Genomic DNA, 14737 nt, shown 5'->3' with positions numbered 1-14737 from the left:
TAAGAAAAATAAATATGCCCAAACAGATTTTGGTTACTACAAAAACAATTATGCCATACTTGGCCGCACGCGCCAGGGCAGGTTGGGGGGGGGGGGGGGGGGGAAGGAAATGTCATACGTGTTCTGTATGGGCCATTCCAACTCCATCTTCAACTATTTGTTCTCCTCCTTCTATTTGTTGAACTATTCCAATTAGTTTTCTGGAATAATCTGAGATTTCTTCTGTGAAGGTTCTTATACAGTGTGCCATGTCTAAAATGGATGCACGGATCTGATTTGCTTCTGGTTCCAAAACAGAATGCTACAATCAAAAGTAACATACTGAAATCAGCTCTAGTTGGCTCTCTCATTACCCTCACCCCACCTCATAAAAGATTTTTCCCCCATATTATGCAAAAAGGCTTAAAGGAAGGCGGGGGGGGGGTGGTAAGTCTTTGGGCTCAATTCAAAAGTTTAAATTTACAAATGACCATCAGGGATTATGTTTTCATATGCGACTGAAACAGAAATATAGCAATCTTACAAATATCTACATAAGGTGAATTTGTCTTCTCCCCGTATCTTTAACAAAAAAAAGAAAAAAAAAAAGGTGGCTGACCATCACTTAATTCAAAAGGGGTTCTACAAAGTCTACATTACAAACAGGTGATAACTATTTAAACTGGTGGCTCATGCAACAAAAAAGATACAAGTTTGTGACAGACATGATTAGAAGTATATTTTCACCTCAATACATAGATGTGGAATAGTTCCATGGTATTACTGATCATAGGGTATTTCTAACTATAGAAGTTGTCCAAAGTGAAAGAAAAGGAACAAATAGTAGTTAAATAATTGCTAAAATGTTCAATTAAGGTGTGTGTTCCTGTGTTCCCCTTCCTAGGTACATTTTTTATTTTAATATATGGAAAAAAAAATGATCTACTAAAAATCACATGAGTAACAACAGTACCTTATGACCTTGATGCTTTCCATATTCTTTGCAGACACAACACATAAGGGGACTGGCCTGACAACCTTCTTCTAAACAGACAAATTCAATAGCATGCACTTGATGTTGGGAGCACATGGTCTTCTCATGAGGTTTATCAGCAAGAGGCACACGCCTATGCTTTGCTAGTGTCTTTGTAGAATGGGTAAGCTGGGAACATTCTGAACACAGGTGTGTAGCACAGACAGTGCAATAAACAGATGCAGTGTGAACTTCATCCTCATCACAGCGAATGATGCACTAAAATGGAAAAAAAAACACTGGTGTAAAATTTGATCGTAGTGAAAGAAGAGAAGGAAGAGACATTACCCACTTTCCCAATTCTAAAAATCTGGCCTTCCTTAAATACTGATGAATATTCACTTTATTATAAAAAGCTGCTTTAAAATTTTGTGCTCTCTCCCCAAAATGATAAACTAAATGTTTATCAGTTGCGCCCAAAGTCCTCATTTTCATAGGTATAGAGTACGTATAAGTTCAGTTGACTTTGTTAGGAACCACGTGTTCAGAGCAAAAGCTAGATCCCAGACCTTCCCCTATATGAGCAATGTTAAATCAACAGGTAGGCCTGTTGAAAGCCTGAGTACAGGTCAGAGCAGAAAGCAGCTGGCGGGGGGGAGGGAATGTCATGGCAGGTGGCTGCTTTAGGCCACCAAACCAGGTGAAAGAGGTAGATGAGGCCTTCTTCAAACAACTGACAGAAGTTTCCAAATAGCAGGACCGAGGTCTCATAAGGGATTTCCCATTACACTGGTTGGGAGGGAAACACGGCTATGCACAAGCAGTCCAGCAAATACTTGGAGCATACTGAAGATAACTTTTTGATACAGGAGGTAGAGAGACCAACCAGAAGGAAAAGCTCTTCTTGGGTGGCTGCTCGTGAAGTGATGAATTGATTGAGAATGTAAAGGGTGAGGGTAACTTGGGTGACAGTGGCCATAAAATGATAGTTTAAGAGCCTAAGGGAAGGAAGAAAAGGAAACAGCAGAATAAGGACACCAGACTTAAACAAAAAACAAATAAAAACAAACCTGAACTTGAAGCAAACTCAGAGAAGTGGTGGGAGACTAGTCAGGAGAAAAGGAAGCCCTCTTAAGGAAAAGGAGGGCTGGCTGTACTTTAAGGAGGCTCTCTTAACGGCACAGGAACAAGTTATCGCAACGCGAGAGAAAAATAGGAAGTGTAATGAAAGACCAGCCTGGCTACAGAGCACTCTCTTCAATGAGCTGAAACTCAGAAAGGTATTCTAGAAGAAGTGGAAACTTAGTCATATTACTTGGAACGCGTGTAAGAGTATTTGGGCGTACAAGGAAAAAAAATTAGGACAGGTAATGTCAGAACAGATCAGGGATTACTCAGAGAAGCTACAAGTCTTCCAAGTCAGCAAGGCTGGTTGGAATGCAACTCTAGGAGACTGAAAGAACTGGCTGAGGTCATCTCAGAGCTATAAACTATACTCTGTGAAAACTTGTGGGGGTTGGGTGAGGTCTCAGGTGTTTGGAAAAAGTCAAATATAGAGTCTGTCTGCAAACTGGGGAATTACAGAACAGTCAGCCTGACCTTGATATCTCGGGGGGGGGGGGGGGGGGGGGGAAGGATCACTGAGCAAGTAAGTCCTCAAGGAATCTGTTGTGAAGAACCTAGAGGAGAACCAGGTGAACAGCCAGCATGGATTTATCAATAGCAAGGCGTGCCTGGCCAACCTGATTTCCTTCTATGATAATGTGTCGGACTTTCTGGATGAGGAGAAATCAGTGAATATGATATACATTGACTTCAGCAAGGCTTTTGACACTGAATCCCATAAAAATTCTCGTTAACAAGTTAAGGAAATACAGTCTAGACAAAAGTACTGTGTGGTGGATATAAAAATGGCTCTATCACCGTGCTCAACAATGCCATCATTGGCTCAATGTGGCGTTGCAGACACTAAAGAGTAGGGCTAGGATCCAGAATGACCTGGAGAGACTGGAAAAATGGTCCACAATCTATCATATAAGATTCAGCAAGGACAAGTGCAAAGTCCTGCACTTGATATGAAATAACTACATACACAAATACAGACTGAGGAATGACTGGCTAGGCTGCAGTACTCCAGAGAAGGACCTGGGGGTTATAGTGGATCATAAACTGAATGAGCCAACAATATGCTCTTGTTGCAACAAAAAAAAAAAGCCAACAGGATATTAGGCTGTATTAACCTTTTAGTTACTTGCAAACCTCACCTGTCCAGTTTTGGGTCCCCTCACTTCAAGAAGGATGTGGAGAGTTTGGAAAGGGTCCAGTGCAGAGCAACAAAACTGATCAGGGGCCTGGGTGACAATCTATGAGGAAAGTCTGAAAGAGCTAGGGTTATTTAATCTGGGAAAGATTGCGGGGGGATTACATCGGTCTATATCATATCAGCACAGATAAAAGGAAAATTGACGTCATCAGTAACTGGCTTTCTTTGGCTGATGTAGCTGCTAATGTCACTGATAAATGCCATGTGTGTGGGCGCAGCCACAGTATGCATGCAGCCAGCATGGCAGCCTGGAGAGCAGTGTCTAGCTGGTAAGTCTGTAGGGGGCCACATACAGGCCCCCATGGTGAGGAAGGTACTGGGAGTGGGGTCAGGGCAGGAGCAGGGCCTGCCCAACTGGGGCAGGATGCGACATGAGAGAGCCATAAGCGGCTCATCCAGAGGGTGCGGGTAGGAAAGGGGCAGCACCAGGCACTTCTCAGCAGAGGAGTTGGACTGGAGCTATGCTTGGGGCAGGTGGCGGCGCTGGAAGGGGGTGCTATGGCAAATTCTGGGGTGGCTGTAGCCCACCCTGTAGCCCTCCTCCCAGCACTGCCATTGTCTGCCCTGAGTGCAGCCCTGGCCCAACCCACACACCAGGAAGAGCCCAGTGCTCGCAGCTCCATCCCTCATCCTGCCTGGGCACCACCTGCTCCTGCCCCAGCCCCACTCTCTCACACCACAGGGGCCTCAATCTGCCATGTCTCTCCCCCCACAACAGAGTTACCAGCCAGATGCTGCTCTCCAAGCTGCTGGGCGGCATATCTGCAATCAGATCAGTATTGGCCAATATGCCTTGTTAATAAATCGGCCACTGGTATCAGCCCAAAGAATCACTGGTGCACCCCTAGATTTCATAACTGTCTTCAAATACCTTAAGGATGGTTACAAAGAGGGTGGATATGGGCTTCTTCACTGTGGCTGTAGGGGACAGGACTAGGGGCAATGGCCTCAAGCTGCAGCAGGGGAAATTTAGGTTGGAGATTAGGAGGAACTTTCTGACTATGGAAGGCGGTCAAGCGTGGGGACAGTCTATCAAGATTAGTTGTGGAATCTTTGTCTCCGTACATTTTTAAAAGCAGGTTGGACAGACACATGGTTGGGATGGTTCAATCAGAGACAATCCTGCCTTGAGCAGGGGACTGGACTAAATGACTTCGTGAGGTCTTTTCCAGCCCTCCTTTCCAATGATCCTATCAGTTTGTAGAACTACACTGTCCAGGTTAAGCAATGAGAGCATCCAGTTTTAGTGGAAACTCCTCAAGCTTGATATTCACCAAATATAAAAGGTTAAAATCTGGGAAAGCAAAAGGTGAATTTTCCAGTCTTTAGGTGGTGTCTTAAGAAGCTGTTGAAAGTATGTCTAAACTCCTCAAGAGTTTAACATTAAAAAAAAAAATCTAAAGCTATAGTTAAGAGATAATTTTCAGTTTCTCTCCACTTCAGTGCTTATATATCAAACTATAATTATAAGAAAAAATAGGTTCAGTATTTTGTACTGTGCAAAACCAAGCCTTTAAATAGTTTGCTAAATTAGCCAGGTGAGAACTGGTATGGACCATTAGGGTTTTTCCCTTCCTCTGTAGCAGAGGGCATGGCCCTCTTACTGGGATCTCTTCAGTAAACATACACAATGTTTACAGAACTAGGACACTGGCCACCACAGTTCCCCTACTTTACCTGTGGTAGGTTAGGATGTTGTCTTGTGTTGTGTCAGGAGTTGTTACTGTGCAGTCATTTAGAACTTGCTTTAGCAAGTTCTAAATGACTGCGCAGTAACCGACATTACTGTGTATTCCTGGCGGCACATAGGTCATTAACAAGCTACTGCGCAGTAGCTTGTTGCCACCGAGCAGTAGCTTCAGCATCATGGTTTGTACTTACTGATGCTACATCGCTATAAAGACGAGCTACACTGGCAGTGTCTCGTGTAGATGTGTCCACTGTGTAGCTTTCCTAAGAGGTTAGAGCAGGTATGCAAAATTATTTGGGCTGGAATGCCACTTTACAAGTTTCAGGGAACTGTTGAGAGGCAGGATGCCAACTGATCCTATCCAGTCCACCACCAGGAGACTGAGGGAGATCTGCACTCCATGCCACTCTGCTCTGCCGCAGCCAGGCTAGGCTACACAGAGTGCCTGCTCCTCCACATCCATCCCTCCAGCTTCCTATTGGTATTGCAGCCCTGGCACCACAGCCAGACAGCCGGGCCCACAAAGGACAGGGCAATATGCAGCATGTCAAGCAGCTGCCCTGCCATCTCGCCACGATGAGTCGCTGCTGCACCACACTAAAAAAGTGGGAGGCAGCTGCCCCAGGCCAAGCCCCTCCCTCCCCTGCAGCCAGCACAGACTGTCCTCCTAACAGCGCCATGGCAGGAGTGGTTCATCGTAGCGGGTGGGAGGGCTACTTGGTGCACTCCACTGCACCCCATCCCAAATGGACCCAGTTGCCAGCAGCCACAGTGCCAGGAATGCGCAACCACAGCACCAACAGGAAGCTGGGTGGGAGATGGACGCAGGGAGCAGGGAAGCCTGTGTGCTGCGCAGTCCAATCCAGCCCCAGCTGCAGCAAAGCAGAGCAGGATGGGGCACAGCACTTCCTCCTCAGGCTCCTGAAAGTGGCTGATGGTCCAGAAAGGATCAATTGGCAGGCTAGATATGGCCCACTGGCTGTATTTTGCTCACCCCTGGGTTAGATAATGAATTTGCATAGAATAATTTGAATAAAGATGATCCTGCTTCAGGCAGGGAGTTGAACCAGTAACCAGTGAAGGCCCTTTCCAGCCCTACTTCTCTATGATTCTATGATTCAGAGTTTTGCATAGCTAAAATGCATATATTCAGCTATCATAGCAATTCTGAATTTGCCAAGTGACTAATTCTTCTAGCTTTTGTTAAACAATTAAATTCTCTACTCTGTAGAGAGGCTAAAGCAAGAAGTAACACACACCATTTCTGAATCAATACCTCGCCAGACAGGCCAATAGCTTCTTCTGTTGTCCCACATTGGCCAGCTGAGCCATTTTGCAGTCGCTCCAAGAGTTCCAACAAAGCAAAGTTTTTTTTCAAGCCCCAGACACCGGAATCTCCTATTTTTGAAAGACAGTTAGATTTAAAACAGAAACAAAAAAACCTGCCAAAAAGTTCCCCATAAACAAAACACCAAAACCACCACAAACTATTTGGGATTCTTAACAGTCAGATTAGAAAGCAATGTCCGTCTCTGCTGCATTTAGTATAGTACTATTCAAGCGGACGGCCAGATAGAGGTATACCTCAGACTAATCACATCAGAGATGCATAGGTTTTTTGTGAGCAACCATTTACTTCATCAAATGCTATGACAAGGTTAATGCAAATTTTCACATCACAGGATCTGGCAAGATTATTTTTAAGAACTTCCAATATTATAGCAAAACCAGCTATTAAGTACCTACAATACTGCAGCAAAAATGTAAACACAGAAAACTCAAAATCTGTATTTTACTTCCACATATCTGTATAACACAAAGATTTTTTTCTGATCCACTTTAAATAACCTTTCAGACATTTTACAGGAAAATGTTGGTCCATCTGCAACCCTTACTACCTGTAGCATGCCCACATGAAACCTAGGCACAGCAATAATGTTTCTGCTGGATTAACAGGCAAATAATAGAAATTCATGTTGAAGACCTTCATGCTTTCATACACAAGACAGAAGTTGGATAGCCCTGGTCTAAGCGGTCTCATTCTGCATGCCCCACAGAGCACCACCGCCACTGCACCACCTCCCCCCTCAGCACCATGCCATGCAGGTGTCTTGACAGACAGACTTCCCCAGTACCACAGGCTGAACTGTGCCATACCACCCCTGGGAGTGGGAGCAGGATGTAAAGCTGGAGGAGGCAAGGGACTTAGAGACCTCCACTAGTGCCACAGCTGGAGCAGTGGGGAGAGTAGCAGCCTGGTAAAAGCTTGAGGAATGCAAAATAAACCCTTTGTGGGTCACTAGTTAGATGGCCCCGATATAGATATTAATCTCTGGAGTACATCTGAGCACAGTGAGAAACTGGAAATAAAATGCATCATCCACAAAACAAGGGCCTGCATACAACACTACCCTAGATGGCCAAAAACACTGGGGGGGGGGGGGGCTCGAATCAACATAAGAACTGCCATTTACTGTGTCAAACCATATATCCATCTTGCCATAGACCCAGTATCCTGGGTCACAGCAGCAGACAGCAGATGCTGAAAGGGAAAGTGAACTGGGTATGACCATGTTTCTTTTCACTGTTCCCTTTCACTTGCAGTCATATCATATCTACTACTCCTGCACCATCACCATTTGGCAGGAAAATATCCTATGACCAGATATAAGGACACAGTGATACCCAGCAAAGACTGAACCTTTTTGCATTAATTATATCTGCAGCCACTTTTTATGAGGAATCCAATTTGTGGATGGGGACCCAAATACTGGTTCCTAAAAATCCTGGGAAGAAATCCACTGTCCTTAGCTTCTCTCCTTAGCAATGTACAGAAGCTTTCACAAGTTCAGAGGGAAGGTGCCACAGAAACACCTCTTTCAATGTTCTTCCAATCCAGGTGGACATAACAGGTGAGAAATGTGACGGCATAAAAGACAGAGGACCTATTTTTTTGTTCTAATGATTTGATGAATCAAAAGTCTCCATTAAGCAGGTTTAATCTAACGAGTACACCACTGGTTCAAGTGTCTTAAATGCTGTTATGATTATCATTACTGGGGGAAAATGACATTCTGAAAACTGGTCCTCAAAATAAAAAAAGTTACAAAATGATCAGCAATTGGTAAAAACAGATACCTAGGCTGACTGGCACCTTAATTACAATGGACAGCTCCATAAAATATAACATGGATTGATGTCATTGAACCAATGTTTTCAATTCCAGTTGGGCGTGTTCATTCTGCCACTGTTAAGTGCTAAGGCATCCTTGTCCTATACTGTATCAATAGTTGTGCAATATCATATTCCAGGATGGATTTGATTTATATCTAATCAATTTAAATCATAATTTAAATCACTGGCCAGAAAGCCTCGATTTAATCATTGTTTTCTACAAAAAGTGCATTCTTGTTGTTTGATATCCTCTATTCATTTAACTTCTTGAAACTCTGCACTTTTAGAAAGAGGTAAGGACTTGATGCTGTGTACATAAACTTGCAGAGAGACAACAGGGCTGGTTGGGTGGGTAATAATCAGGTCTGTTACCTCTCATCTCCATATACTGCTGTTAACAAGGATGTTATGTCTGGAGACAAATATACAGTTTGAGAAGAGAAACTAAGCATCACAGAGATGCTTAGTGGGATCTTCTAGACTGAGCACTGAGTCCCATTGGGTAGAGTGGTTTTCTTTAATCTTTACGAATCTACAGAGGAGCCCCTGGGAGCCCCGTAAGATAGGGCCCCTAATATAGTCCATGGCCTGTTGTGAACTATTTATAAAAACTTCTCCAAAAAAAGTTACATGAATATAGTGTCTCAAATAGTATATCATTAGAAGTTATAATCCCTATTCCATGGTGATATCTTTGATCTTTAACATATCTTAAATTTAAACTATTTTTATATGGGTTGGGTTTTTTTAAATATAAAAAGCATCTTAAAAAAAAATTAAAAATACAATTAAATAAAAAAGGTCTGATTTAAAATCTGATTGTTTTATTTAAATAATTGATTTTTATCTACCCTGTCATATTCCAAGCCTGCTTCTGTCTGGTCAGTTTCCATATCATACTGCAGGAAATACAACCTCCCATAGTTCCCCTTACTACAAAACTGCCATCATCTCCATGCCATTTTCAAATTGATTTTGAAATGAAACAGGCCAAAATATTGTGATATAGACTTCTATCAAGACAGATTCTATCAGTGCAGATCCTGAAGTACTGAGTAGCTTCAAGAATAGCAACCAAGCAGTAAAGAGACAATGGCCTTTTAGTATTTAGTTGAATACGCATACAGAGAAACAGGGGAAAGATATGCAGCTTTCAAGAACTGAATATATTAGTCTAACATCAGTCCTCTGAACCACTGGCAATCTACTTCAGTGGGAGCCAACCTTTTTGGCAGGCATGCCACAAAATTAACCCTTCATCTTCGCCAAGGGCCTATCCAACCCCTTTCCTCTGCCTGGTTTTCTGCTCTGCTTTCTGCTTCCTACCCTGTGCCTCTTCCTGCTTCCTACCTTATCTGCAGCTAAACTCTGCATCCCCTCCCTAGTCTGCCATGTGACACACACAGGGGTTGCCTGTGCCATCTGTGACATATGTCACAGGCTGGCCACCCCTGCTATACTGCATCAGGATGGTTGCCACTTCTGGGCCAAGTCAACAAGCATGCTATTAGGACTAGGCAGTTCAGGAGGTCAGTAGTGGCTGGACAAATTCAGACCACATAGGCAGTCTTTCCTGGAGCTTATGCTGACTCAACAGAACCAGAGGTCAAGGATGATCAGATGAAGAAATGGACAACTGCTGTCAGCCTCTTGGGCAGCAATTCAGAGGTCATTAAATCCCCAGGTGATTCAATTATAATAGAGGTGAAGACTGTTCACATTTAGCATCATTATACAATGATCAAGGAAGGTATAGGACACAAGTGCTGATTATCCACCAAATCGGGGGGGGGGGGGGGGGGGGAATAATTCCATTTCCAACTGATGGACCTGCCTGGACCTGTGCTGGGGCCAGACAACACAGCTGCACCTGTGCCACGGCACTTTCCCTCTCTCCTCCCGTCCCACTCCCTGTTCCATGGCCCTGGCACAGGTGGAGCTTCTAGCTGGTGTGGAGCTGTGCTGCAGCTGAGGCAGAGGACTTTTCCTGTTCCCATGAAATTAAGCAGGTTTTACTGGAACTCTCACTGCAGGTACTCTCCAAAAGGAATAGCTAGACACAAGCAGCAGACACGAATAGCAATAGCAACCAAACATTCCCCAAAATATAGAAGTACAGTATCTTGTTTTTCTTGGGGCTGTATGTTCACTTCCCAGGAGCCATGAAAAACCTGCCTATCATCCTATTATAAGTGCTAAGAGAAAAATCAAATGAAATATATGAGTAATCGCATATATATATATATATATATATATATATATACACACACACACACACACACACACACGTATATGAGTATTATTTAAATGAGCAGTGAATGTGAGAAACAGATGGATATTATTGTTTTTATATAGATATTATTTACATATTTATGAACTGAATGGTGGCAGCCATGGAAAACTAAATGCAAGTTCTCCAAATCCCCCATCTACCACTATCAGTGATTCTCAACCAGAGATCGTTTCATGCTGATACCCAGATAAAGCGCAGAAAGATAAAACAGGTCTTTTCTGCAAGCAATTAGAGCAGCCTGGGGAAGGGACTTAATTATTTGTATAGCTTGTGTATTTGCATTACGCTGCTTTCACACTTGCAATTGCTCATTTTAATTCCTACTTATATTTATCTCATAATGCAAATAATTCCAGTTCCAACTGATGGATATTAAAGAGCACAATTAACGATAGAGCGCATGGGGATGAACAACACTTAAGAGGCAAAATGAAAGATCAACTGTCATAGATCTATACTGAGAGTATTCAAAGCCCTTAAATATAAGGGTTTGGATGTTCAATCCTTAAGTACTTTTTCCTTCAGAGGATTTTAAGCTGTTTATAGTCATACCTATATCTTGTCTGAATACAAAACCTGTCCCTTCTCAGTTTAGCATTTTATCAGTTCTCCAGTTGCTCAGCTTTTCTTAAGATGATTGGGGGCAGAGGAGTAACCTCTTTACAAAACTGAAGTAGGAACAAAAATGCACACAGGCTTCTTGCATTTACTTCTATAAGTTATCATACATTTAAACTTTTCAGGGAACGAAAGTTGTGGCAATTATGTTTCTTAGTACATGCCATTATTTTATATGCTGTGATCTAGCAAAAGCAGTTGCAATGCAAAAGACCTAATTCTACTGGCAAATTTTATTGCTCCATTTACATGTCAGCATAAGCAAGGTATATCTACGAAAATAGAACAAAGTTTCCAATAACAAGTTTCTTGATTCTTTTTAATCTGCTCAAATTTAAGTTGGGGATAGGCACATCCACTACAAGATGCACATCTCCATAGAAGTCAATTATATACATTGCAAATAACACTATAAAATTATCTGTCAAGATGTTGGATGTCAAGAAGTATTACTTCCTTTCACATTAATAAGTCTGCACTAAAAGTACATACCTTTGATGCACCTGATCAGCTGTCTGTTTTATATTACGAAAAGAAACACTCAAGAGACTAAAATGATGAGGTATGTAAATAGTCCACTTTAATCGTTGTAGATTTCATTTCAAATTCTGCTTAGGTCACAAATGAAAAAGAGTTAAGTAAGCTCATCTCTGTGCCTAATTAGGATGTTTGTACACATTACAAAACCACTACACAATGTGGCTGTCACCCTAAGAGGAGATGAATAGCAAAGAGAATGTGGTCAGGAATGAGATAAAATGGCAGACCCATGTGAAGAAATTTGAACCGGCCAACAATATCTGTCACTTCCATGCAAACTAAATGCATGAACAATGTTAAAAATTCCAACCTATAAATAATTCTTAGGCACATTTCACTTTTCCTATGATTAAATCATCATTTTATCTCACAAAATTCTAAAGTTGTACCCAAGTGATCAAACAGTATCAAAGGCAAAATAGAAACAATATGAAGGCAATGCATTTTATGATGTGTCAAAAGATCTGCATTTACAGATGGGACACATCCAGGTGATGGTAATATCATTTCTGCCTGATGTCACCTCTGATCTGGTGGTAATGAAAGGACACCTACAGGCAGTCACTGGCACAAGCAGCCCTAACAGAATGGCCCAACTGCAGCCATGCCTCATAGGCACTAATGAAGAGCCAGGATACCCTGCGCTAGTACAATGGCATCTTTCCCACTACCGTCTCAAGATCTACATATTATGTTAAGTGGAAGCTGGAAAGGAAAATAACCTTCCTTCCCCAAGAAAGAACAGTTTTTCCAGGGCCAACACTCTTCAAAGGAAACCTTAAGGCTTTTCCTTCCAGTGAAGTATTACCAGTTTTCCAAACCCGAGATGAGAGTGGGGAAAGAAAAATGGTAGGATCACCTACAATAGGTATTGACAACCTTCTGGAGCAGCAAGCAACTTAAGTGGAGCTATTTTCAAAGGTGAGCCACTACTTCTGATGCAAATAGTGCTACCCCTGACTTCCCCCAGGATATTGCTACCCCCACCCCTACAATGTCAACCTGCTACAGCATTGCCACAAATGTCTCCTGTAGCTAAGGCAGACAAGGTTCCTTGGGTGAATTAGATCTCTTTTATTAGACCAACCCAAATGGTTGGAGAATAGTTATTAAGCAAGCTTTCGGGTTCAAAAACCCTTTGTCAGGCTAAGGAAGCTTCAGCAGTTGGTGTACGCCAACTGCTGCTCTTCCATCCAGGAAGAGCACACACCAACTGCTGAAACTTCCTTAGCCTGACGAAGGGTTTTTGAACCCGAAAGCTTGCTTAATAACTATTCTCCAACCATTTGGGTTGGTCTAATAAAAGAGATCAAATTCACCCAAGGAACCTTGTCTGCCTATGTCCTTAGGCCAACACAGCTACAAGCCAAACTCCTGTAGCTAAAACACTGCAGGCATCTGGGCTTGGCAAGCTGAATCTGGCCTGTAAACTGTAGTAGGCTGCCAACCCCTGACCTACACAATCTTAATTAAGAACCTCCAAATCAAACAAGTTTTAAAAAGGACCCTCCTACATTTGATGAACAGATGTTTATATAAAGCTGCAGAGACCTGCTAAGACATGTTCCATAAAATAACTAAAAAAATCAAAACCAATTTTAATTTGCCACAACAAAACTAGTCACGACTATAGTATAAGAAAAAGCCCAATCCCTCGAAATAAATACCTACTTCAGAAAGGATGAAATATAACTTTCCTACAAGCCATGAATAATGTATTTTGGGAAGCCATTTGAGAGTCCTCCGTGGAGACTGAATAAATTTAATACAATCATCCCTTAATAGGCTTGCTTTGCTGCTTTTAGCTCTTATATACCAAGGAGCCAACACTGGTGCAATAACCAGCCTTACCCCCACGACCCCCAAAAGGCTATGTAAACTCATTACTATTAGTCATAAAGAAGCCATCAATCAAATCCAGCTTTCCTTTTGATAAAGCTGTTCCTGAAAAAGAGTCTGTAACATAGGTTTTAAGCAACACACAGCTGACCTGAGACTACAAAGTGCGGAAAGTTCATATATAGCTATCATATTCCTCAAAATGGGTGGAGACACCAAGTGAAGTTCCTCCCTAGTTAACTTGACATTCAAACAGACAACTTGACTGACAGGAGTCTTTCTGACTGACAGTTACATACCTGAATTTAGTCAAGGAAACAGGAGAGAAAAGCCTGAACTCAAGCAGTAGCTCTGGGGTAGGTAAAGGGAAAGCAACAAAAGCAGATCTATTTATTTCTAGTATTAAAACGAGTTATAAGGGTAGAAGACAGTGGTTTTCAACCTTTCTAGACTCAAGGCACTCCCTTCCTTCCCCCCACCTCATCGGGCCAGGCCTGCACCCCGCCCTCCCCACCGCCGCATTGGGCCCAGGACTGCTCCCCCCACCTCCCTCCCATGGCCACTTGGGGTCTGGGCCCACTCCACCCACTGCCACTTCCCCCTGCCCCCCCGATTCTGTCCCCGCTGTCATGGCAGCGCTCTGCCACTACTCCAAGAGCATTCCGGACAGGAAGCACTCAGATGGGTTGTTTCAGACAACCAGTCAGAGTGCAAATAAAGTGTTATGGACAAACAAACTAAGGTTTTTATAATATAAGATTTATGACTAATATGTTATAATTCTATTGCTAATTAGCACATTAATTGATTAGATGATTATATTATATTCACTCCATTACCACCAATCACCAGATCCAGGTGAAACTGCTGCACACCTCCTCCAGAAACAGACTGGGAAGTGGCACATGTGCTCTTACCACAGCCCTTCCCTTTCCAACCCTGCATGTCTTCCAGAAACAGAAGCACAGGGCAGGCACAAGTCTTGTTCCACATGCCTCTGTTTTGAGAGGCACCTCAGCGCTGAACTAAGAGGCTGACAAAGAAAGGTGCACCAGCCTGGCTTACATTATGTGGGCAGGCATGCAGCTTCTACTGTAGCTCTTCTTGGTTTGGCTTCAACCAATCTCCTGAAACACAAAGGTGTGTGGGGCAGTTTCACCCCTGGCAGCAACACCCTGGAAATAAATTCTGCTGCCACTAAGCAGAACTGCTCCAAGTACCTCTTTTTTCAGGAGACAAACTGGAGCTGGACTAGGAAGAGTAGAACCAGCACACCTGCCTACATAATGAAACAAAGGCAAGCTCAGC

At 42.8% G+C, this 14737-nt stretch overlaps 1 protein-coding gene across 3 annotated transcripts in view; it reads right to left on the bottom strand.

Moving 5' to 3' along the window:
* TRIM23 (tripartite motif containing 23) overlaps window positions 1-14737 on the bottom strand; it is a 30744-nt gene that overhangs the window by 14864 nt on the left and 1143 nt on the right. Inside the window, exons 3-5 of one of the 3 annotated variants that reach the window (XM_006259061.4) lie at window positions 6242-6363; window positions 953-1231; window positions 119-301 (exon numbers count right to left, since the gene is read on the bottom strand). In XM_006259061.4, the coding sequence (XP_006259123.1) occupies window positions 119-301; window positions 953-1231; window positions 6242-6363 (584 nt within the window). Of the gene's footprint in view, window positions 1-118; window positions 302-952; window positions 1232-6224; window positions 6364-14737 lie in introns of those variants that run through there. The other 2 variants (XM_014594078.3, XM_019495952.2) reach the window with 2 other exon arrangements.

Source organism: Alligator mississippiensis, chromosome 3 (genome assembly GCF_030867095.1).
Source record: "Alligator mississippiensis isolate rAllMis1 chromosome 3, rAllMis1, whole genome shotgun sequence".
In the NCBI taxonomy this organism is placed as follows: domain Eukaryota; kingdom Metazoa; phylum Chordata; order Crocodylia; family Alligatoridae; genus Alligator; species Alligator mississippiensis.
Note: the sequence above shows the minus strand (reverse complement) of the source record. Positions and strands in the feature narration are given on the sequence as shown.